Source organism: Seriola aureovittata, chromosome 1 (genome assembly GCF_021018895.1).
Source record: "Seriola aureovittata isolate HTS-2021-v1 ecotype China chromosome 1, ASM2101889v1, whole genome shotgun sequence".
In the NCBI taxonomy this organism is placed as follows: Eukaryota; Metazoa; Chordata; class Actinopteri; order Carangiformes; family Carangidae; genus Seriola; species Seriola aureovittata.
Genome location: NC_079364.1, coordinates 1,336,901 through 1,361,609, shown reverse-complemented (window position 1 = coordinate 1,361,609; position 24,709 = coordinate 1,336,901). Strand labels below are relative to the sequence as shown.

The window sequence follows — 24,709 nt, the reverse complement described above, 5'->3', positions numbered from 1 at the left end:
TTTATAAACTAAAATTACCGTCACTGTAAAATTAAAAGACACTTTTGTTTTTAATAACCTTGAAGGCATTTTTTTAAAGAGGAAAGTGAAATGAATGAAAACTTAAAACACAATGGCAGAAAAGAAAAAGGAAGTGGTCAACGTTGAGAGATTCTGTCTATTCAAAGGATAGTTTAATGCCAAACACCATACTAACACTCATGTACAACATCGTAAAAGTCGAGAGAAGAGACACATTGAACGAGGTACAAATGATGTCTGTATGTACAATCAGCTCCCGGGACCTCCTTCAGTTTCTCCATATTAAACACAGTGTAGTTATAAAAATAAAAACCCACGTAATAAACTGTTCCGAGATTGTCTGCAGCTGGTTGTGTGACTGACCTGTTGAAGGATCCTGAAGAAAATGATACTGATCGGTCTGATTTCCTTTTAATGGTTAATGTTAATGAAACGTTTGCTGCTCATGTGTCGACTTTCCTAAACTACAATATCTACACGGCCAATTCCAGTTTCACTAAACAAACTGAAGAGAGGAAAAGGCGATTAAAAAAAAGAAGAAAAGAAAAATCCTTAAGTTTACATCCCTCTTTAAAGGGAATACAACATTCACATTTGTATTTCAGCGGGAAATACAAACCGATAGCTTTGAGAGACCGCGACCGAAGGAATTATTGCTCGCTTGTTTTCTTACTCTTTAAACTGTACACAAGTCACACGGCTGACATTCACATATAGACCTACTATACATCAGGCAGTGTTCGTCTTCAACACTGCGCTTAGAAAAAATAAACACAACTCACGTACGCGGTTTTTTTCTGTGCGTTACATTACGAGACCCTGCGGCTCAGAGTCTGATCATTTGGTAGATAGTTTGAAAACAATAAGAGTTGATAGTTCTGTTGAGACCGAAGTACTTTGAAAAACGGACACACGCTGTAACTTTCAAAAAGGAAAAGGAGAATTTGCTGCTCAGCTACATTCAATCATCTTAAAACCACGAGTGATACTGATACTGAAGAAGGTAGAAATGCGCAGAAAGGGCTGGAAACACGTATAAAATGGGACATTTTCTTCTACTAAACAAAGACTTTAGGAACGTCACGTTCAACAGACCACAAACAGAAAAAGGTCTAATATTTCATCCTTTGGTAAAAAACACTTAAAATTGAGCATTTTCTTAATAAACTTCTCTGCAACCTGGAGCTAAAGATCGATTCTATGTGAGTGTTGACGTACGCTACACATAAATGACATTTGATAAGAAAAACAAAACAATCTAGATATAAACAACATATTTACACTAAGTGTTTGGGCGGTCATAAATTATTATACTTGATACACACTGCTGGCATTGCACATGTACCCAGCAGTTGCCAGAGATGTTTTTAAAATATATATAGTGCACTACAGCACCTTCACCACCGAAAGGGGAAACATTCACAGGCTATACAAGTTTTACAGCTGAGTCCGAGTCGAGTACATACATTTTAAGCGAGGTAGCGGAGACTTATTCTTGCTACCTTGAGAGAAAATCTGAGGTTGTTTCTTTTTATTTCTTTTCAAATTCTAATTAATTTCATTCTGAAGTTGCTGAGTTTGTTATGAAATGCTTATCTAGTTTGGTTTTTGTTTGTTTGAAGTGTGGACTGAGACGCAGTAAGGAGTGTTTTCTCTCTCTGTATTCACCTCAGGTAAAAAGAAATCTGCATTTCTTATTATAATGGCTCCTCTGAGACGGGGGGGGGGTTCTACAACATTTGCTGCGTAAGCTTTAAAAGTTATGACAGAGTTCCCCGATAAGTTCTGACACGTTTGCAAAAAAGTGGAAAATTTTACATCCCATTTAAATTCTGGATCGACAACCCAAAACATTTTGGCAACTGGATCCGGTGACGGCAGGTTGTGTGTTATAAGTCACCGCTGGCAGTTTGTTCACTGCCACAGTTTTCCCTCAGATCAGAGAGACTACAGTGTTCTGTACTTCACCCGGTACTTGTTTACGTTGAGATAATGGAGGACCTCCGGGTTGCAAGTGGTGGTGCAGGACAACAGGCCTTCTCGTGCATCTCCCATCAGCCACTTGCGGCTCTCAGCAGCCATGTCGCTGGTCACGTGCTCTTTAGCCCAGGTGTCCAGCCAGGCCTGGAAGCGTCTGTGCAGACGTGTGTTGACCCGCTGGTGGGACTGAAAGAGACAGGAGGCAGAAGGACACAGCTCATCCTCTGGGACCAGGTCACAGTAAGTCACATCTACAGAGAATCATCTCAGTCATCCAGGTAGTAAATGATCGACACAGAATGCACCATATCGGCCTGAATGCGGGACAAACCTGATCATGACGACCTCGCTTCTCCAACAGCTGTTTTTGAGAAAAAGACTTTTACACTTGTTCTGTTTGGAAAGTTTCCCTGAGATGTCATTAAATCAACGAGACTCTCTCTCCTGTCAAACGCCTGGACGTCATCAAAATTATTTTCTGACAGTCGGCATGTTTCACTCTCTCTTTTTGAGCTCATCCTGTGACAGCTGTAATTCTTGGCTGTGCGACAGATTCCCTCCCTGGTTCCTTGCTGCAGTAAAAACACAGACACACTACGAATTTGTTTTCTGTCGTGGTTTAGTTCCTCTGTGGAGGCAGAACATGCTGCATGAGCAACTCCTGCAGGTTAAACTGGGCTAACAAAACTCTGCTGACTAATCCTGGACAACAAGACGACAAACAGACTTAAAAACATCGTCTTATATTCCAGCTAATGTAATATACATCCACTGGACTGCAGGAAACTGAAGGTTATTCTACGTCTTTGGTTGTAATGACAGGCAGGAAAAGAAATCTGTATTTATCCTTTAGGGACAAGAAGTGCTAGCTAGCTTTAAGAATACAACATACAAAACATTACGTCCAACAGATTTAAGATCTGATCCTACGTCTTTGGTGAAAATGTGTCTCTTACTACAGGACAGATTTCGTTCTGGACAGCTGAAACAAAGGATATGGTCTGCAATAGAAACAGACATTGAACAGGACAGACAGAGAAAGCCAATGTTTTCCTGTAGCTGATATTACTACAGCTTATTTCAAGAGCTTTAAGGGGTCGTTTAATTTTTTCTCCCTCGTCGTATTTAGTTACCAAATAGTCCTACATATTGGTATGAGCATGTTTCCATCTATCAGCCTCTGACGAGGGAAAAACTCAGACATTCACTTTAAAATACAACAACGTGGCTCCTGATGGGATTTAATTTAAAGGACGACCAGCTGAATAACAGGAAGTAATTGTGGATGTAATTGTTACTGGTGGTGAAAAATAGAAACAAATATAAAGTACACTATTATTTAACTAACTAAACTGTCTTCTGTGTTTACCTGATGCGCCCGTGTCAGTGCCGTGTGCCTGTACATGTAGTCTTCCGACTTGCAGACGTAGACCATCTTGTAGGAGTTGAGCTTGAACATGCACTCCATCTTCAGCTCACTGTTTCCGTCCTGCGACTTCTCCAACGGGGCCTTGGTCATTCTCTCCTGCTGCAGCTGCTCCCATCCTCTCTGGCACTTCCTTATCCGTCTCAAGTTCCTGAAGGCCAAAAAGAGATCGACAACCATGAATATCACCGACGGATCTCGGAGAAATTATTTTCATTACTCCACATCAAAAAAGAAAAAAAAGAAAAAAGAAAAGAAACAAAAAAAAGAAAATCACGTTTGCAGGGAAAGTTCGCACAAATTTCTAAAATCTGTAAACTGTTATATTCACGTTATATGGCACAATTCTGTTTGACAGTATGCACTGTGCGATTTAATCAAGTCTAAAGGACGAGGTCAGGCAAAACACACGACATTAAGAACATCTGAAAACAGTATAGTCAAATTTGAGAGGACTGTCCCTTTAAACAATTATTTTTTTAAACCCATGCATTGCAACTCACCGAGTAACAGAATTAGATCGGGAGTCAAATCATTCGTGGGAAAAGTGGATCTATAAGAGCAGCAGAGGCAGCAGTCGTAATATTTCTGTACAGTGCACTTCCGTTGCACAGCCGCATGGTTCGATCTAAATACGCTTGGCAAACAGATATTTCTTTTACTTGGATATTGATCTTGATTTTGTGCAGGTTAACAAAAATGCAATTATTCACCCCACCTGAATGAAAGTTTTAAATGTGTACTTACCACAGAGGTTACAGGTGAGCGAGGACTGAAACCATGAAGCATATTTTTGCATTCAGGGCTCCACTTAAAAGACATGACAGTGAGGCCAATTTCAAGTAAAAACTGTTATATAGATATATATACTGTATATAGATATGAGCTGAGAATACTTTGATGTGCACATACTTCCACCAACAATGTACAGAGTGTTATGATCATGAGATGAAGACCCAACATAACTGGAAAAGAAACTGCTGGAATTTCACTGCCATTGAAGATTTTAGTGAAGAAGGGAAAGTCTTTTGACCTCTTGTGCTGCTGATCTCTCATAGATTTGATGAAAACAAACAAACAAACAAACTAAATAAATAAATAAATAAAAAGATGTGGGTGAGCCCACTGATAAATCACAGCCAGGTACCAGATTTATGCAATGGGTTAAATAAGAACTAAAAACTAAGAGCAAATTCTCTTTTATGTTTTTGAAAGGCCTTTTGAAATGTGTATGGTAATGGACAGCCATCTCAAAGAAACTAAAAACTCAAAAAAAGCACCAAAAACAATGGCAGACAGGCTTTATGTGCAACACTCATTTGGAGCTTTTATGACAGAGCAGACACAATCACGCCTCCATGCACAGCTCTGAGGTGTCGGGAAAGAAATACACCAACATATGAACATACAATTTAGACGTTCATTTTATTTACAAACCCTACTCCTCTGTACAAGTGTTGCAGATAATGTGCTTGACCAGAGTTTTAAAAAACATATGAGCACTAATCTCTGTCAAACCAGTGGAAAAATCTCACCCACAACAAAAAGTTGCAACGGGAGTGCACTGTTTCCACTGAAAATTATTACAAACATAACACTGAGTATAACAGACTTAAACAAATGGACATTTCAACAGTTACAGTTGCAAACAGTGAATAAGTCACATACAGGACCTTTGATCTGGATACAATCACAAACAAAGGGCATGATAAGGTAGAAAAGGAAACCACGACTTCACCGTCCTCGTTAACAAAGTCTCTCTGGTCCAACACAAAAGCTTTAGTCTCTCAAACTCAGGTCACAGACATCGTAGAAAAATGAAATAAAAATGACAAAAAGGTGGAACCCATTTGTTTTGCTCTCAGCTTGTGCATTCAACGACTTTTTGTTCTTATGTTACACAATGAAAAAATCACCATTTAATATTCAATACAATGTGAATAATCAAACCAAATTTTTTTTTTTTCTCCTTATAACTGTCTGCTAAGGTGGAAATTCAAAACCCACGATCAAGCCAGAACCATTATTAAAAAACCTTACTATTAATAAATAAAATTCCCCATTAAAAAGGAACTGAATCAATGAATAAATAAATTCCATTTTTTTTTTCTTTTTAAAAAGATGGCCATGTAAAGTGCAATCTTCCAAGTGAGGCAGAGGTCGGAAACTGAAAGAGTCATGTTAATGGCCAATGAGAACAGACAGGAGGGCATTGGGGCACTGCGAGCACTTCAGTGTAACTGAACTGGTGTTTCTCTTTCTGACGAACCTTCTCAAACCTTTTCGTGTTTGTCTGTTACTTAAAAAAGAAAAAAGAAGAGAAAAAGAAAAAAGGCAGCGCTCTGATGCCCACAAGTGATGAGAGAAGAGAGCTTTTCTAAAGTCAGGCTTGTTGTGCAGAACAGTACCACTGTTTCTATCTCTGAAAATGAGTTGTATTTGGCAGCAGGTTTGGCTTGTAAACAGTGGAGTGGCTGCTCGGCTGACTAGTGCCTCAGGACAGAAGCTTTAAGTGTGCAGACAAGAGAGGGGGGGGGGAGTGGGGAGTGGGGGGTGGGGGGGGCATGGCTGGAGCCTCACCTGGGAAGGAACACCGGCTTCTGGGCCAGATGTTCACGCAGCTCTGGAGATGCAGAATCTGAGTTCAGGTATCTGCTCACGTAGTCTGACCACCTCTGTGGAGGAGAGAGCGGAGAAAAAATAAATACACCTCAGTGTTTTTCCCCTCGGACTGTTTTTCCAGCAGCTGTGCCGTTGCGAGCGCGTCCGTGAGAAGTGTTCATGGTAACTCAACTGTTTCACACACTAACACGCACCATTACCCTCACATGGAATATTAACCATTCCTGCAAACCTGAGGAAATAAAGAAGACCGTCCAACAGTTTTATAGCGACATCAATGTGCTGATCTTTCATCAATACATCGACACATGCCTAAGCAATACTGATTTACCAAAACTTGAGGAAGTACAGAAGTAAAAATGTATTTATACAGCACCTTTCACAGAAAATATATAAAAAAATACATCATAAAAAAGCACAAAGAAACACAAAATAAAAGCAATAAAATAAAAGGGGAGGTATCAGACAGACTGAAGACTTCCACAGTAATGCGCTCAAACTCGTGGCCAACAACGAGTCACGAGTTCCTTCATAGAATCTCCCAAAAGTGTAATCTTGGAAAACTCAAGCCGACAGATTAACATCCAAACTTCCCCCATACATGAAAACTACTAGTCTGTCTTGTACTGAAACCTGAAGGAGTCTCACCTCTGCCTCTGCTGGCTCATCAGAGTTCTCCTCCTCTGTGTCCAGCAGCTCCATGGCCAGACTGACGGATCCTCGGCTCTTCACGAACATCAACTACATCAAAAAAAAAACACCAGCAGTTACAGGAAACCGTCTGTAAACAACGTGTTCAAAAATAGTTAATGTTGTTAGTGTTTACCTTGAAGCAGTTCTCATCTGACATAAGCTGCTCGGCCTTGCGCTGGTAGACGCCCTCTGCTGTGGCCCTGGATGTCTGCGTGGACAACGTGCCTCCCGTGGCTTTGTTGGCACTTTCGCTCAGGTACATGTCCGTCACACGTGAACATACGTCATCGGTGACGAGGTGCTGGAGCTGTAGGAACAGGAACTCAGTGACTTCAGGGTTACACCTTCATCATCACAAGCAATATATATTTCACTCCTCAACTCCTGCCCACAGTTCCACTTGTGACATGACAATTAAAAACCCATTTTATGTTTTCTGTACAAATTCAGTCAAGTTTGATCTGAATTAAACTTCTCAGTGCTGAAGTTAAGAGCTCGCTTTTTTATTATTACATCTAGATCCAAACATTATTTCCTGAGAAAATCTTGCAATGTTTAGGAAAGGAGCGGCACCATAAGGTTACTGGGCCGTTCCCCGGCACAGGCCCCATCCCTGCACCGAGGTTCATGCAAATCGGTTCAGTGTGTTTTGCGTAATCCAGCTGACAAACCAACCAACCAACAGACAGACAGACGCGGTTGAAAACAGATCCTCCTCAGGGGAGGTAATCAAATGATGTAATCTCGAATGTGCTGACCTGCCGGACGATGCTCTGGATGAGTTTGTCCATGGTGAAGGCAATGTAGGCGTGGATAGTAAACATTTCCCTCAGGGAATCCTCGTACTGAGCCGGCTCCATGTTTCCATCCAGAAGGTTTCGCACCATTTCCAGAAACACGGAGTAATAGTCCTCAACGTCGACATCCACTGCAGGCAGAAAACAGCCGGTGTGATAAGTTGTATGGTGAGATATGACAAAATATGACAACACTAGTTAGTGAATATTCATAGTAAAACATCAAAATAAAAATTAAATCACTAGTGGCTTGATTTCTTACTTGGCTCCTTCATCTTCAGTTGGATTGCTGGATTTTCATTTTTCTCCCTTTTGAACCCCAAAACTTCTCTTTCCCACTCTCGCTCACGAGCATCCTCCTCTATCTGCTTCTCCGCTTGGCCGTAGATCCGCAGTAAACGAGAACAGAGGATGTGGTGAAGACGAAGGAAGATATACCAGTAGTTGTTCACGAAGAACAGGTTATAGGCATCGTCTGTGCCCCGCAGCTTCTGAGCTGCCGTGTTGCTGAAGAGGAGCTTGGACTTCGTCGGGCTGCTGCCTGGCAGGCCGTTGTGCTTCTTGGGGCCGTCTTGATCCATCTCCACGTCCTCTTCCTCCTCTTCTTCCTCCTCCTCTACATCGGAGAGCTCGCCTCGCCGTGCGAACAGCAGGTCAGGGATGAAGTGGTGGATGATCTGTTTGATCTTGTACTTGTCTTCTTTCTGGATGCCCACCTGTCTTTTGACGTGGTGGATGATGAGGGCAGCGGCGTCTTCCAGGATCTGGCTGTCTTCATAGGTCAGGGTCATGTGCGGGCCGCTGGGTGGCGGTGCGGCAGTTTCCTCTGACGCTCGCTCCTGGCGCTACAAGAAAAAGCAGACGGGAGTAAATTGGGCTGAACTTAACAAAGAGTGGCATCAAGCGTGAGAGCAAAAGAAATCTAGAAAACAAGAGCTTCAAAAAACAAATTCAACTGCTGTCAAATGCAATTACAACAACCATCGATCACAATCACCCGTTATGATTTCCTTACTTTGAATGACACAGAGAAAACAAAGATCAAACTCAACACACTACGTCACACTGAACAAAACAAATCACAACCTTCACAACCCAAATAAACTATTATAGAATAACTAAGAAACCAAAACAAAACAAATCAACAGAACATCTTTACTTACATCATCATATAGCAACTCAATTTCATTGAGCAAGGTCTTTGAACGCAGCACTTTGGTGTCATTCTGCTTGAAGTTGATGCCTTGGTGGTCGAGTGACTTCAGGTAATACTTTTCATTCTGCTCCCGCCAGATTTTGTTGAATCCTCTCTGAGCTTCTCTCCACTCCTCCTCCTTCATTTTTAATCTGAAACCATGACAAAAAAAAAATGTATTCACAACCCAAAGTGGTGCAAACCAAATCTTATAACATATGAACAGCTGTTCCGCCCCGACCACAGGCAGACAAGAAATAAACCACTTACCTTTTGAGCACTATGGGGACAGACACAGCCGGGTTCCTCTTCAGCCCGTCAATGATGTCGTGGGCCTTGTCTCCATATATCCTCTGGATAGCTTTGCGGTGAATGACCTCTGAGGAGCCACCCATGGTGTTGTCCAGCTTGAAGCGCAGCTGCTCCTCAGCTGACATCCGTGAAAGCCTCCGCTGCACCGTCTCCAGGACTCGTATCGTGGCAAGGTTGGTTTCCAACACAACATCCAGCTGAATGGGACACAATCACATTGAAATATATGAGTTTGACTATGACTGATTATGTCTGGTGGTGTCACCAGGTTTTCCATGGATGTCCAAGTCTTTCTGTGGTCTTCAGACTCCTGGGCAAAGTGAGTCATACAGAGGAAGCGCAGCACACATTCTTCTAACCACACAAGAACCTACGGGTTTTACTCTAGAGAGCGAGTGGACTGAGTGTTCCTCACCTCAAAGCGCTCATCCTCACATCTGTAAATGTGCTCCTCATACTGAGTCTTCTTGGAGCTCACAAATGTAGAATCCTCAGACCACGATGGAAACGACACCCACGTGTCATTCAGGACCTGCAACAGGACAATTCAACTTTACATTTAAGCAAAATATTAAATGTGAAAGGTCTCATGTACGACGCCGTTGAATCCACGGAAGGCGCAAACATTCAAGCGCAACTGACAGCAATGATCCAAACTTGGCGTCACATACATACTGTTTGTAATATGAGAGATACCAATAATAGATAACCAATAATCATTTAAGTCATTAAATAGGTAAAGATTGGGATCATCTCTGTGGTTGTGGCTTCTTTGCAAATGTGAGGATCTGATCATTTCCTGTGTCACATCATTACATTTCATATTTTTGGTGTTTTGTTTAGACTAAATGATCAATAAAGCATTTTACCAACAAACTGATCCAAAATGAAAATAATATTTAGTTGCATCACTGCCTAATTCAATCGCCACATCGGTTACTTAATTTTGATTATTATCCATTTATCCACTTAAAGCACATTTTACTGGAACTCGGTTTGTGGTAAATGTTCATTTACAAGCAGCAGCAACAACAAGTCCGACTCCTGGGGCTGTTTTCTCCAAGCCACATACATTGATACCCCTGTAATTGTCCGGCCTGTGGGAGGGAATAAATAGCTTATCACGACAAAAATCTCTTCAACGCGGGACTTCCTCCAGTGACTCACCTCTCTGCACAGCGGCGTCCTTCCTGTGCACTTGGGCTGCTGGTAGCTCTTGGGCAGTGCTCTATAGCTGGATCCAAGCCTCTTGCAGGAAGCGTAGTCAATCTCCATGGCGATGCCCTCCGTTGCACGCTCCTTGGGTAAACTCTCTGCATGGCTCGACTCCCCGTGACTAAACTCTCGGTAGCCCAGGAAGTTTTTAAACCAAGTAAAAAGCTCTGGGAATTTTCTGTGTAATATATGTGAAATAAAGAATAATGAGGCTACAGTCCTGTGGCTGGCAGATGTATAAACTGACATTTTAAGTATCATTAAATGTGATGTAAATGTATGTTGATACATATGAAATCAACACTTTGTTTCATTAAAAAACTAATCTACAATATGGAACGGTTCAGTCATATCTGCAGTCATCATACGTGTAACCGCGGCACGGACTGAACTTACCCAAGAAATGGGATGACTAACTGGACCAGCTCAGCACGAGAAATGACTTCCTGATTGAAGATGTGCAGACAGCGCAGAAAGTTGTCATAGGCCTCAGAGCTCCGGAGAGCCTTCTTCACCTGTTCGTGACAACAACAAAAATGTAAATGAACAAACTTTCCCTCGACATGATTTTATCGCTTCAAGGACTTTGGTTACTGAACATGATACTGACCTTCTCAAAGAACATAGTTTCAGTGCTGGTGCTGTGTTTGCTGGCTTCAGTCATGCCATGGTCCTTCCCCATTATTTTGGGTTTCTTCTGCAAAGGTAATAAAAGACACGATAAAACAAGGCTCTCTTAGTTTTTAATATTAGTTTCATTTTGAAAATGGAAAATGTTCTAAAAGAAAAATACTTAAAATCTGGGTTTGGGTGGATTTAAAACGCATCCAATCAGCCTGTTTATCTGGAGAAACCCAGTCAAGACTAGTTCAACCTAATAAAAAGCCCTGCAATAAAGCCTACCTTCATGAATGTTCTACTGTTCAGCTTTTAGTTGAACTGTTTCAGAGAGGTGATGATTCAACTTTATAGTCACTTTGGAGGACGCAGTATGCTGTGTGATGCTGCTGAACTCAATTTGTCTACCCTCATTAATATAAATGGGCAACACATGGAGAGGAATACCACTTTGCAGCATACTGATGACGTCTTCTGTAATATTGAATACATGTAGTGGTGGTGTGTACCTTGACGGGCGGTGTGGGTCCCACTCCAGCAGGTCTTCTGATCGGCAGGCCGTTCTGGCTCAGTCTTTGTTTATTGTTCAGTAAGGGTCTCTTTACTGTCCCGCCGTGATCATTGCGCACAGACTCTGCCCTGTCTGGTGCCGTCTTGCTCAGCAGCTGAAAACAAAGTATTATCATATGGTATTATTATAATCTTGTCAAAGAGAAAATGTGTGTAAATACAGTCAACTTTTGCAAAAAGCTCAATATAAAGAGAGGGAACGTGTCCCGACAGAATAAGAGGCAGATTACTAGCTTGGTGTTTAGGTGGTTGTTTCAAATGTGTTGTTATATATTTATTCTCAAAGCCTGAAAAACGTTGCTTACATTTTGCCATAAACAGTCCAGTCCAGTTAACATGGGCGACCCTGCAGGAGTGCATTCACGCAGACTCACCACTGAGCTGTTTGCGTCGGGCAGGAACTGTCCGAACTCAGAGAGCAGGTCCTCCTGGTTCTTGAAGAGCCTTGCCACCTGAGTGTAGACCTCCTGCTCAGTCAGTGCTGGAGTGTAGTTACCTCCTGCCTCTTTAGCATTTCTTTGTTCCTTCTAGAAAATTTATAATAAAAGAGGAAGGAAGTGGTGAGATTACCACTTTACCATTACTGTGGGTGCATCCCATTTTCCTTTCTCTGGCAGACAAAAACACACACATTTATGCCGAACAAACAGCCCGTAAATGACACAGTGCTGGATTAATTTCTCATCGCTGTGCGTTTCCTTACCTGGTATGTGTGCAAGATTTCCAAGAAGGCTTTGTAGATGTCTGGCTGACCCTGGAAGCGGTTCTTGATCTTGTTGACATAGTTTATAGCGTGGTTGAACTCCACGGGCTGGTTGTTCTGGAGGGGCGGCCCGGCAGACGGCGTGCTGCTCACTGGAGTGTGGGACTGGACCGAAGGTGAGCGCGGTGAGGCATAGGATGGGATGGATGGATTGGGCTGGCTTGTGGGTGTATGGGCTGGAGACTGAATTGGCTGTTGAGCACAAAAGAGGAGCACAAGCATGTTATAACACTCGTGTGTCGAGGAAACTGGAGCGAGAGAAAAAGGCGATTTAATGTCTCTATTTCACTTTACTCAATTCAGTGGAAAAAACAGAAGATATTCTACCTTGCTGGTTTTATTCGGAGCAGGTTGAGCAGGGATGGGTGGGGTGGTGGTGGTGGTGGTGGTAGTGGTAGTGTGTGGGCCAGGCTGTGGCAGACTCTGGTGCTGGTGATGGCTTGCAGGTTGGCTGGATGCTCCACTTACAGGGATGTTCTGAACAGAAATACCATGAGGGGTGATGTAGTGGATCTGGCCCGGCGTGGTCACGTTGACTAAATCGTTGGTTTGAACCTCGATCTTGTATCCAGGGGGCAGGAAAGTGTTAAAACCCATGATGAGGTCTGGGTGGCCCTTGAAGAGCTGGGACACACGGTTGATGACTCCAGGAGTGTCTATGCTGTACGGACAGAATGAACAATATTAATTTATCATCTAATTCATTATCAGAATGCTAAAACTTGACACGGGAGCGGGAAAAAAATGTCAATAAAATTACAACTCACCTCTGTGACTTGAACTCTTTCATTATATCAAGAAAATCGTTATAAACTTGTGGCTGATTCCCAAACTGCAGCTTCACTTGATCCAAATAGGACAACGCATCTTCAACCTGCAAAGTAAAGAATGAAAAATTAATCGGCGGATCTCATCCCCAAAAATCTGAATTTCTGTAACTGCCGAGTTCATCATCAATATGAATTTAGAATTAGAAAAAGACAGAACAAGCTCAAAAATGTCTACAAGTTAAAGAAGGTCTTGTTTTCTACTATGTGAAATAAAACTTTTTTTTTTTTGTTTGTTTCATTGGTGATTTAATTACATGTCATCACAATCGGCCCAGATACTTTGGTGGGTATATTTTAAACGTTTCTCCATGTGGTGTTACCTTCAGTCGCTGAAACTGCTGCTGTCCTTGAGTTGAAGTTATGGGGGTGGGTGGGTGAACGTGACCTTGGACCACTGCAGGGCCCTGCGACTGCACTGTGAGACCGTGTGCGTGGGGACCGACATGTGGTGCAGTATTGCTGTGTCCGTGTCCACTTGTGCTCTGAGGCATTGTAGGCACCTTTTTAGGAAGAAATGTACAAGAACATTAGGATCCATAAACCTAAACAGATGACAATGTCTTTGCTGGGAGTTATAAAAAAACTGTGTACTTATTATTACAATTACACCGAGTAAAAAACTTCTAAAAACTTGCACTTTGAAAGATTCACAAGTCAAGATTACCCTACCATTTTATTAACATTCAGTTCAGATGCTGCTCCTCTGAGGTGAACCACTTTAATCGGCAGACAATCAGCTCACAGTAAAAGTTTTCAGAGTTTAAAATGGTCGGTAAAAGACCACACCATCATACCTGGTAGCCCTGGGGGAGAGAATACTGGATGCCGGTGGATGGCTGCATGTTGTCTGCGGCTGCCTCTATCACAGTCGGGGCCGGGGCGAGGGCCCGGTGCTGGAAGCTCTCTGCAATACCTTGAACTGGGGGGCGACGCGATTGCTGTTGCTGGGGTGCAAATATTGGTTCCTGGTCCTCCACACGCCTCTTCATTGTATACACATACTCAAAGGGGCTAAAGTGAACAAAGACAGATGGGTAGTTAACAGGCGGCTAGGTGTTACATAGTGTGTGAACTAAAAACAAAGGTTAAAGTTTCTTCATGTACTCCACTGAAAACTATGACATGATTGATAAATTTGTTTCAATACTTTAAACTGCAATTGGAACTGTTGTAGTTTTCTTTATGGTCAATATACACTCAAGTAATAAAATACAACTCTATGGTCATTTTGGAAGCAGAAAAGGTGTTTCGGTATAATGCAACCCATAAAACTTTGCCACGAGTGTCATAGAGGTACTTTGTCCTGATAATAAATATTAAAAGTTACATTTAAAAATTATGATTATTAATCTGAAATATTGGTATTTGACAGTGTTAGTGTTTTGACAGATGTAACGTTGATGTGAAAATTTTCTCACCATCACAGGTCCAGTCTGTGTACATAAAGATAGTATCAATCTCAATTTACCTGATAAATAAATGTTATAGCAACTACAGTGATGTTTTAATATTTTTCAATCCATGCAGTTATTTAAACTCTAATTTGCACTATATTTACACTTGGAAAGGCATGAAGAATCAAATTTTAAATAAAACACAAATACAAATCACAAACATGAAGCAAAATAATTTTCATGAATAAAAAAAATAATAATTAAGAAATCAGGTAGAAACAGGCAAAAACTAACTTGGCTCCTCAAAACAAAAGCCTAAAAGAATGGTATTAAACAAAATGCTCGCCTATGACTGTCCATAAATAGACGTGCTGTAGCTGTACAGCAGAATGGCTGTGGCTGCCAGTTAGGGACCGTCTCTCAAGTAACAACCATAGTTACAGTACTGTCACGAAGTGCAACAGTTAACTGTTTTTTTTTGTTTTTTTTTTACTCAATTGATAAATAATAATCATGTTGTTCAATTAATATATAATTTGCGAGATGTCCATAATAGATTTGATGCAGTGCTTTTAAACATTCCTAATTTTATTGAATATACACTATTTGTTTATATTTTATAAAATGTTTACATGTAAACAAATGATAAAATATTAAGCTGCTATTCATGAGATTGAAACAAGAAAATAAAATAAGATATGATCCATTGTGAGCAGCAAAAATGTTGAGTGATATATCAATATTTTAGTGAAAATGTGTCATATACTATTAATAATAATAATAATAATAATAATAATAATAATACTCCTATTAGTTAAGGCTGCCTATAACCCATTCTGTAGGTTGAGGTGGATCTAGTTGAACTATTCATAGAGATAATTTAGTGATGGCATAACTTATTATAATATGTGGCCCTCAGCACACTCCATACGTGTATACAGAGAAAGGTAATTTGTTGACGCTCCCTAAGAGAACGTCATTGCATTTGGTCAGCGGAGAGCAGACATTGTGCCTCATTGCCCTGCACCACCAATTTCGGAAAACACGGTGGCTGAGCGTACGGTCTTCAGTCGCAGAGATCGTGTCTGTCGCATATCCATCTGCAAATATTCTTTGCCGAAACGCGAAGCAAACACTGCAGATAGTAAAATACAGCGAAATTAGTCGAGTAGCGCTGCAAAAAAACCTGACATTTAGCCGCCAGCAAACACTTTTTCCAGGCGTGTAGGCGCAGTCTCTCTCGCTCGCTGTAGCCCTGCCTCATCCCCTCCCCCTCTCTGCCAAACACCGAGCTTAACGCCATCCGTTTTTCTGTGAGCTGACCGCTTTCGCTTGTCTGATGGCTGACGCTGGCTTTCGTCCTAGCTCGAAGTTATGTGGCGAGCAAGCTAGCCTTTATTATCCGCAGACTAAAGGCTGGTGTGGCAGAAAGAACCAGTGAGTGCGGGGTTTGTGTCTGAGAGTGGCCGCTGACAGTCCTCAGTAAACGGTACTAAGCTGAACGTGTTGGCTAACTGACGTTAAGTGGAAGATGTTGAAAAGAAAACAGCCATGTCTAATCGCAGCTGATAACGCGACAAGGAAGTCGACTGCTTAGTTTAAAACATAAAGGCTACCGTTACATTAGAAAAATTAAATAAAGTTACATAGCCGGTAATTAATTCTGGCTGTGTTGGCCGGTCAGGTCAGGAAGAACGCTAGCTAGCCAAGAAGCTAACACTAGCTTCTACATGTCGTTAACGTCGCATTAACGTCAAGTTATGCGTGAAGTTCGACAGAAAAAAATAAGCTGTCACACAAACCGCTTCTCCGCCAGTCATATTTGTATCACAACAACCCCGACCTAGGCAGTGAAATGTAATTTAGCAAAAACAAACTAACAACAAAAATGCATGTTGTCAGGTCAGTCTTGGCGTTAGCATGCCAGCTAATTCATGGTCGCCGCTGTTAGCTTGCTAGCTTGACTAACTTACCGAACCTGCGAGCTAATGTAGCTACTACTAAAAAACAATCCTGTTATTTTGCTGGAAAGCGAAAACACACCAAATGTAAAGCTATCACAGAAAATGCAGCCAGTGTTAGCCCACCATCTGGTTTGTTCGGCAAGGTTATGTAGCAGCTAACTAAATGCTACGTTAGCACAACAACCAACCCCCCTCCATCAGTACAGGGTCTCTTCGGCTAACGAGCTAACTTTAACTTACCTCGCAGGACTGCCACCAGCAACAACTTGACACACCGGCGTAACGGAGCCCAAACACTAAGTCGCTACTCGTGCATTAACCCGCCTGTGACAAAAAAAAGTGAACTTCTGAGAAGTGGTCGCAAATGGAAATGTCAAAAATGAAATTGACCGTAGTGGCTACGTCGCTAACAACAGTGTATGTATGAAGCGGTGTTCCTTGAACATAGAGGCGTGTCCTCCGCGAAGGCGGGCTGGTCTCCTCCCAGTCTGCACTGCGATTGGTCAGCTCTCCAGAATGAAAACAAATACAGTGGAGGCAGTGAGCCAGTATCTTTGGTTAAAGGCGTCCGGTTAGTTTATGGTCGTGTCAAGTGCAGGGTTATCTGCACTCTGTCTGCACCACAGCCTCCATGTTACTCGCCTGTTACATTATAGACATGGCTGGATTAACCTCCTAACCCCTCCACCATACACAGGCACCCAGAAACCAGGCAGTGCCTTACACATTAATTACACAATTGACAGAAAATTAATTTTAAATATAAATACCAACATGTCACTGGTAGCAGCTTCTCAAATGTGAATATAAAGTCAGTTGGCGGTTTAATAGGTACACCAAGCTAAAATACAACAGTCCTGCAATAAATCATCCCTTCCTGAAGGTTATAATATTCAGTTTTTATTGATTCTGCTTTAGAGAGGTGCTGATTATTGTGTGATCATTTTGGAGGATGTAGTTTGTGGTGTTGCGTTGTGCACAGAAATGTCCCTGTTAATTAGCCAACTACAGGACAAGTTGGCAAGATGAAGGACTCATCAGAGTTACTATGCAGCAGTGCGAATTTTGAACAAAATTTATGTAGACACAAATGATACAGGGTAAACCTGGCTTTTGGGGTCCCTGGTAAGTTGACCTTTGACATCAGTTTTCTACTGTTCCCAAAGGATCAATAATGAATTGACATGCTCAAATTAACATTTTAGCCCTTTCTATGAAGTTTGAAAAATGTTGCATTATGTAATTTCTATTTTATTTTGATGGAGTGTAGTTTACACTTTTTTATCTGATTTATTTTATTATATTTAAGTTACCTATGTATTCAAGTTGTTTGATTTGTAAGCGTATCATAACAAAGTTAACATTATTATGACTAGCAGTAATAGTATTCTATCTGCATTATGAGCATAATGTGAATAAATAAAGTGATTTTTTGTTTAATTCTACAAACTGGCTCCTTCTCATTACGTGCTTTTTACATTGTTCAAATAGCAAACTGATCATCAGCCACTACAGCTTTGTAGATCAATAAAACAAATAACTCAGTTTGAAAAAGTGTTTAATAGTTTATGTTATACAAACAATATGATATAGAAAAAACAGATATTTTTCTTTTTCAACGTAAAGATACAGGTAGAAGCACATCTCATAACCATACACACATTTCACAGTCTCAAACAGTTTTTTTTAGGTCGAAGTCAAAATGCACAAATTAGTGTCTGCGTGTTCAAATATCTGAGTCAAAGTATACGTTTATAGATTTTCAAATACACCAAACTTTTTTCCAATGTTCGATGTGATAAGTTAAACATTTTGTAAACAGTGAGCAGCAGTGGATAATAAGAGCTTAGGAAAAAAGGCTATTTATTATCCCCTGCTCTGTTGTTATGAACATCCAACCCGGTGAACTATTTTGACTGGATTCTGTTACTTAGTCTTTATAACTTTTTATTGTCTGCAAACAAAATACTGCTTGCATCTGCTCAACAGTTTACTCAGAGAAACTGCTAGCTAGTAAAATACAAATAAATAACAGTGCAGGATAATGAAGTCTGAGCTGTCAGAAAGTGAGGGGGAAGAGAGGGAGAATGACATGCAACGCAGTCCCCACGGACCACGATAAGTGTCATGTCTCCTCACATAAGCAAGTTAAAAATAAAGCCTCATCTTAGGGAGAGTATTTTATTTTATTCTATGAGCCCATGTCTATGTCACATCCTTTAGCATCTTAACCGTCACTAGTGAAATAACACAGTAATAAGGAAGGTTCACTGTGCGCAGTGCAGCAAATCATTTGTTGACAGCGACGTAGGGTGTAGTGTGGTTTTTATTTGAAAGCTTAATGCACACAGAAGAATCATGGGGAAAAACAACATGTGAGGAATTAGATCTTCAAATACCCCAAGCAGGCAAATGTAGTGCTTCACACTGTGACAGGTCATCCTGCAGGAGCATGTTCAGTAAAGAAAGATGTTTTGAAGGAATACGCCGACGGCTGTTAAAATCACTCCTGCTGCCACGGATGAGGCCTGTGGTGGAGCTGCGAGAGGAGAGAGGAGAGAGGAGAGGTTACAGTTGTGTGTTTGTGTATGTACATTTTAAACTTCAAAGTGTCACAGAGATTAAAAAATAAGATAAAAGTAATATAAAAGAAATATAATCATAAATATTAAAAGTTGACCCTGAAATACACATTTTTAATTTGTGAGTCCCCAAACAGTTATTTAGTTTAGTTTGTGCCTCCAACCAGCTACGCATTTGATAATTAATATCAAACAGCTTAATATATAAATATCAGCCTGTGCTCATTATTTTCCTTCAAAATAAAACAACAATCACAGAAAACTTCAAAGATAAAGAAAATGGTTTTGCTTGCTGTCACTGTGAGAGTTATCTCTACACGAAGAGATGGAGGCTTGTTTAAAGATAACATTTTACCATGGGAGGTGGTGGTGTTCTGGGCGGCTGAGGTACTTGTAACAGAAGCAGTAGCAGTAGTCGTAGTTGATGTCGTGGTGGTGGCGGCGGTCGTGGCCGTGTTGGCGGTTGTGGGCGGTGTAGTAGCCGTGACAACGAGGCTGACGGGTCCTGAGCGGATGGTGTAGGTTTTGGTAAAAACGCTGTTCACCAGCATTCTGTGATTAATGGAGCGGGTGCACAGATCGGGGCACTTCTGAGAAGGCATGGTGGCGATGCACAGGTTGACCGTGCACTGGACGTACATCTGAAGAACACAAAGTCAAGACAGCTCAAAAACATTTCATAAGTTCAACACATGACAATCTATAAGACAAGATGGAACTTGAAACACTGGAAATCTCCTCATGGTGAAGCTGATGCTGATGAATCTCATTAATCTTGTAGTTATTTGGTTATAGACCTAAGTATTGAAGAAATTTATGTTTTTAGCTGATGATCGCTCTTGGTGAAAAATAAAGGGATCATCAAAGTTACGACAATTAAGTGTCATAAATGTAGCTGTCGAGACATTTCACTCAAAAACCACAAAAATCTACTTCATGCTAAAACAAGAGGAAAAGTTAGGGAGTCGCTACAGTCAGCATCATCCATGAACGTCTGCCAGAGTCAGCTCCTCGTGGTCGTATCCCTCCGCCACTCAGACTAGTTCCAGAGTTACATCCCTGTTTATTCAGTCACAGAAAATATGAACCATTTGTGTGAAATTTTGTCATAATTTCTGTGTGAAGTTTTGAGTAATGGCTAAAAAGTGTTTTGTGAGGTCACACTGACCTTGAACTTTGACCCCCAAAATGTAATGAGTGTACTGAGTATCGCCTTGGTCTACATGAGTGTCTTATACTCGTATCAAATCTTATACTCGATTCAAAAAGAACCATTCACCACTAAAGTCTGTATGTAAAATAGATTTTCTGCTTGGGGACATTTAGAAAAAATACGCAGATGAAGTGGACGGCACGCTGTGTTTACGTGTGTTGCATGAGAGTACGGACCGTCGATCCCTTGGCCTCCAGTTTGCTCAAATCGAGGCGGTAAATCTTGGAGTTGCTTTGTGTTAAAATGACCTCCAATGTGCTGTTGGAAGTGGCACACCTGAAAGAGAAAAGAATGATATGACGACACGACGTCTGCAGCCGCAAACAGAGTCAATATTTCTTTGGTGCAGTATCTGTCTTTTTCAAAACTTCAGCAAAAACAAGTGGATTGTCACTGACCCTTGCTCCAGGATGGGGCTGCTTACTGCGAAGTCCTCCGTCTCAGACTCAAGACAGTTGCTCACCACCAGCTCGGCTCGGTCCACGCTGCAGTTGGACAACACATGGAGGTCCAGCTGTTTGATCCTGGACCCAATGACCCCGCTGGAGGAGGTGCCGTTAGTGGAGCCGGCGGAGGTGCTGTTGCTCTCTGATGGTGACCGCACCACTCGACGCGTTTGCACTGGCGGGATGTAGACGGAGCGTAACCTGGGGATGCGTGTGAATGTTGCGAGGGGTCCCTCTCCTGGAAGGTGGAATTCTATCCAAAAGGTGACCTCACCGAAGGTCTCGTTCTCAGTGGGCATGGTGATCTTGTACTGCGGTCCCTTGACCTGTGCTCCGGGGATCCGGCAGGCCAGAGGGAGGATGAGGGAGGGCTGGCGGCTCACCACGGTGTAGGGTCGCACACTTTGCAAGGTATTGGTGTAAACGAGCTCTGAGCCAGAGTGCTGGAAAACAGGAGAGGATGAAGGAAGAAGTTAAACGAGTAACTTCACACCAGACTGGAAGGCGGTATTTTACGACCCTCTCCGGCCTGTTTCACCTCAGGTGCGCTCAGAAATGTGCTTTGATGCACCTGTAACCACTCAACAGTGTCCCGGAGCACACCTGTACAAGAGGAGGTCAAACCACCTGAGGTCGGCAGAGACAAGATATTCAGGTGGTGTTAATTTACTCTTTAACACAGCTTATACAACAGATGGAGACAGGAAGTTATAAACTACAAAGTAATGAAAGTAATTATGTTTTACTGAGTCATTTACATTTTGGGATGAAATAGCCTGTAACTGCAGTTTCTTTTTCTTTTCTCTTTTTTATTGCGACGTGTGAATGCAACACACTCGTCCCCTGTTGTCTGATCCTTAATGTACGTGTGTTTACAGCTGCGTCCAATCAGAGCTGTAACGATCAGTCGATAATATGATCGTCAGAAACTTTTCATCCATCGGGGCTAAAGAAAGCTGCTCTGCTCATCTGGACGTGAACACACCAAACATCCTTCAAAAGCTGCGCTAGTCAGCACTTTACCATCATAAACACAGGTTTATGTGAAACCCAAAGGAAGGAAGGAAGGAAGGAAGTAAAATGAAAGAAAGCCACGTGGCGCATGTTACCACAGTCTTGGTGCCGCAGCTGCTCAGGGAGATGCGGGCCGTCAGGTGTGTGTTGTTGTAGCTGACAGGACAGGTGGGGCTGTTGAGCTGCAGCTCGTCCAGCTTGATGTTGCTCAGGGAGGCGACAGGAAGCACCAGACTCATCTCTGTCTTCTCACACTTCAGCTCTGCGGGCAGACACCAGCAGATTCTTATTCTTCCTCTGCACTCACACTCACAACACAACGTTCAACATAAGAGAGTGTAATGTGTTCTTCACCTGTTCCAGCGGGGAGCGTCCTCATTTCCCCTGAAAAAAAAACAAACAGAAGAGAGACGAGTTTCAATAGTAGATAGTTAATATTTCTGAGGAGCCCTGCTGTGAGGCGGGGAGTGGTGTACTGTGAGCTACAGTGCAGCATAACTGGAATTCTTATGGCATTTCTCCAAAGCTGAAGGTCTTACTTTGGTACAGCCACACGCATCTGGGCTCCGACTGCAAACTGGAAAGACAGGAAGCACAAATCAGACCTTTGTTCCTGAACACTCGACTGGCAGGACAAGCAGGTGTGTCTGTGAATCGTATACTGTGATCAACTTATTCTGCAGTTACTGTTGTCACATATCAGAAATGTGTGTAGATACATGTACATAATGTGTACCTGTGTGTCTCTGTGCACAAGACTGAGTAACAACTGAAAGTGAAAGTAAGTAGTTACACCTGTAACCTGTGGCTACAACATGTCGGCATACTTGTATATTGTAATATATATTTACTGTACGTAATTTCCCTTCCAAGAGCACGAAACTGTTGCTGTCGACTTTTGAGAGTCAAGTTTAAAGTATGAGCAGCACAGACTTGCTCTATGAATATAAACTCCAGGGCCGTTGGTTCAATCAGTTAAAGAGCAATTCCAGTTCACTTAACACCACTAGTTTAGGAACAACAGAGGAACTGATTACTGCTAACTGAATTATAGTATACAGTATATAACCTCTGGGTATTTGCAGCAAAGCAGACGGGCAGAAGGCGGGTCAGGTTGTTCTGGGAGCGGACCCAGGCCATGCTCAGAGCTGACAGGGGGCCGACTGACTTGAAGTCGGTCCTGTGGAGCTCAGGGGGCCCGACCACTGCCACCTCTGACACACTGCAGACACAGAGACAAACATTTCATTTCTACTTTCAGAATCAAACACAAAAAGTTTTTCTGACATTTTATTGACGAATTGATGAACTGAGAAAAAGAATCAGGGCAGAATAACTGAAGATGAAAATGATCATTAAAGACATCCTTGAGGAAGATACACCGTGATGCGCTGGTTGCTGTGGTGGATGCGGCATGTGCCACTGGATCAATGCATTGTGTTGCGAAGGACACGCGGGACGCACCTCTCCAGCTGTGACATGAAGTTGACGTCGAGCTTCACCTCCTGGTACGGCAGGATGAACAGCGTGGAGTCCTCTGTGGGCGTCTCACCTGTCGCCACAGGTTCGTCGCTGCAGCTGGAAGTCGACTCCTCCACTGGAGGGAAGGAGAACATGTTCAAATGATATCAGAGGGCGGGAGAGGAGCTGACTACAACCTTATCCTGTGTGTCTATATGTTCGGTCCACGGTTATTAATCATATATAAGAAGCATTAATGTTTAATACGTGACTGACAGCCTCACCTGTGAGAGACAGGTGCACAGGGACGGAGCTGAGGGGAGACGTGTCTGTGACGCGGACCGTCTTGGGCACAGGGATGTGGTCCTCGGCCATCAGGTGGATGAAGTACCGTCCTGCCGGGGCTTCTCCGGTGAATGTCAACATACATTTCTCCTGGGGAGAGAGTCCAGCAGAAGGGGGTGTGTGTCGGGCCGTGGAGCTCTGCGGCCTCAGGTGAGAGAACAAACGTCAGAGGAGTGACGGTAAAAGACACACTCCCTCGAGCGCTGAACCGTAACCAGGAAGTGAATCGGTTTGTCTGGATTATCTTGTTTTCATAATCGTTTGAAGCCAAAATTGTAATCGAAAATAAAATGAGACGAATCGCTCAGCTCGAACTCAAAGTGCTTTTCTACAATACCTCCCACTTTCACTCATTCATACACTGACGGAACAGACATCAGGGGCGACTGACGGGTTCAGGGTTCAGTCTCTTGCCCAAGGGCACTTCGACGTGCAGAGGAGCCGGGGATCGAACCTGCGGGTTGCTCATCTCATCCTCCATCTCTGAGACAGCTGAGCACATTGCAATCTCTTGAGGTCAGGGGAAGTTTCTGTTCCGCTCCGACGCTTCACACAGTTACACACGGAGCTGCTCGGATAATGTCGCTATGTACTTTCACTATTTCAGTTTGATGCGGCTTTACAGACTCACCGAGCTCTTCATTAGGAACACCTGCTGATTGGTGCAATCAGCCAATCACGTGGCAGCAGTGCAGAAAGAAACATGCAGAGCAGGAGCTTCAGTTACTGTCACATCAGACAGAGAGTTTCTGCAGCTGCTGATCTCCTGGTTATTTCACACACAGAGTCCCTTAATACAAATCACGGGTTGAATACCACAGCCTGTCTGAGTTTATCTTTATGGCCACACTTTACCATCTTCTAATGGCGCCTTCCCGCTCACACGTGTCATAAATCTAAAAGTCCTCTCAGACTGGTTCTGTAGATAGATAGATACTTTATTTACCCCCCAGGGGAAATTCATGACTCCCCAGACCTGACTCCAGTCAACACCTCCGGGATGTGGTAGAACAGGCGGGTGGCAGCAAGAACGTGCAGCTGACAAACCCGCGGACGTGACGTCATGTCGTCATGTCATCAGAACAGCACCGAAGGCATGTTTCCATCATCATCCTATGGAAGCCGTGAAAGGAAGACCTGAGGCCGTTCAGAGAGCGAGGGGAGGCCGGTGTTCCTAATAAAGTGCTCAGTGAGTCAGACATTGATCTGACAGCTGGAGCCACCGGTTACTCTGCAGATAAAGATTCT

The 24,709-nt window shown here is 42.6% G+C and overlaps 2 protein-coding genes across 5 annotated transcripts in view; both read right to left on the bottom strand.

The window, feature by feature from the left end:
• Nucleotides 1–151: 151 nt before the first annotated feature.
• LOC130167069 (paired amphipathic helix protein Sin3a-like) lies at nt 152–17,827 on the bottom strand. 2 transcript variants are annotated; one of them, XM_056373040.1, is made up of 21 exons: nt 16,641–17,827; nt 13,837–14,053; nt 13,363–13,542; nt 12,980–13,086; nt 12,540–12,873; nt 12,153–12,404; nt 11,755–11,976; nt 11,389–11,544; nt 10,872–10,958; nt 10,658–10,776; nt 10,214–10,439; nt 9,462–9,578; nt 9,005–9,243; nt 8,703–8,886; nt 7,802–8,384; nt 7,501–7,670; nt 6,876–7,049; nt 6,698–6,790; nt 6,008–6,102; nt 3,371–3,578; nt 152–2,187 (listed from the first exon to the last, which is right to left on the bottom strand). In XM_056373040.1, the coding sequence occupies exons 2-21, from the start codon at nt 14,029–14,031 to the stop codon at nt 1,969–1,971; spliced, it is 3,960 nt and encodes a 1,319-aa protein (XP_056229015.1). In that variant the 5' UTR covers nt 14,032–14,053; nt 16,641–17,827; the 3' UTR covers nt 152–1,968. The 2 variants fall into 2 exon arrangements, with proteins under 2 accessions (XP_056229015.1, XP_056229023.1); XM_056373048.1 differs by having other exon boundaries at nt 11,824–11,976; nt 16,641–17,826.
• A 113-nt stretch (nt 17,828–17,940) lies between these two features.
• Nucleotides 17,941–24,709, bottom strand: part of LOC130167175 (mucin-2-like) — a 13,232-nt gene continuing 6,463 nt past the window's right edge. For 2 of the 3 annotated variants that reach the window (XM_056373132.1, XM_056373140.1), the window contains 10 exons: nt 23,401–23,551; nt 23,120–23,252; nt 22,725–22,877; nt 22,195–22,232; nt 22,010–22,039; nt 21,751–21,917; nt 20,594–21,084; nt 20,372–20,471; nt 19,338–19,623; nt 17,941–18,939 (listed from right to left, as the gene is read on the bottom strand). In XM_056373132.1, coding sequence (XP_056229107.1) covers nt 18,857–18,939; nt 19,338–19,623; nt 20,372–20,471; nt 20,594–21,084; nt 21,751–21,917; nt 22,010–22,039; nt 22,195–22,232; nt 22,725–22,877; nt 23,120–23,252; nt 23,401–23,551 — 1,632 coding nt within the window. In that variant the 3' untranslated portion in view covers nt 17,941–18,856. The remainder of the gene's footprint in view (nt 18,940–19,337; nt 19,624–20,371; nt 20,472–20,593; nt 21,085–21,750; nt 21,918–22,009; nt 22,040–22,194; nt 22,233–22,724; nt 22,878–23,119; nt 23,253–23,400; nt 23,552–24,709) is intronic. The other variant, XM_056373147.1, reaches the window with a different exon arrangement.

Coding starts and splice junctions, on each gene's coding strand:
- LOC130167069 (XM_056373040.1), bottom strand. CDS start 14,031: ATGAAGAGGCGTGTGGAGGACCAGGAACCAATATTTGCACCCCAGCAA. Junction 10,777..10,871: donor AAACTATGTTCTTTGAGAAG/GTCAGTATCATG, acceptor TGTCACGAACAG/GTGAAGAAGGCTCTCCGGAG. Junction 8,887..9,004: donor GTCCCCATAGTGCTCAAAAG/GTAAGTGGTTTA, acceptor TCATGGTTTCAG/ATTAAAAATGAAGGAGGAGG.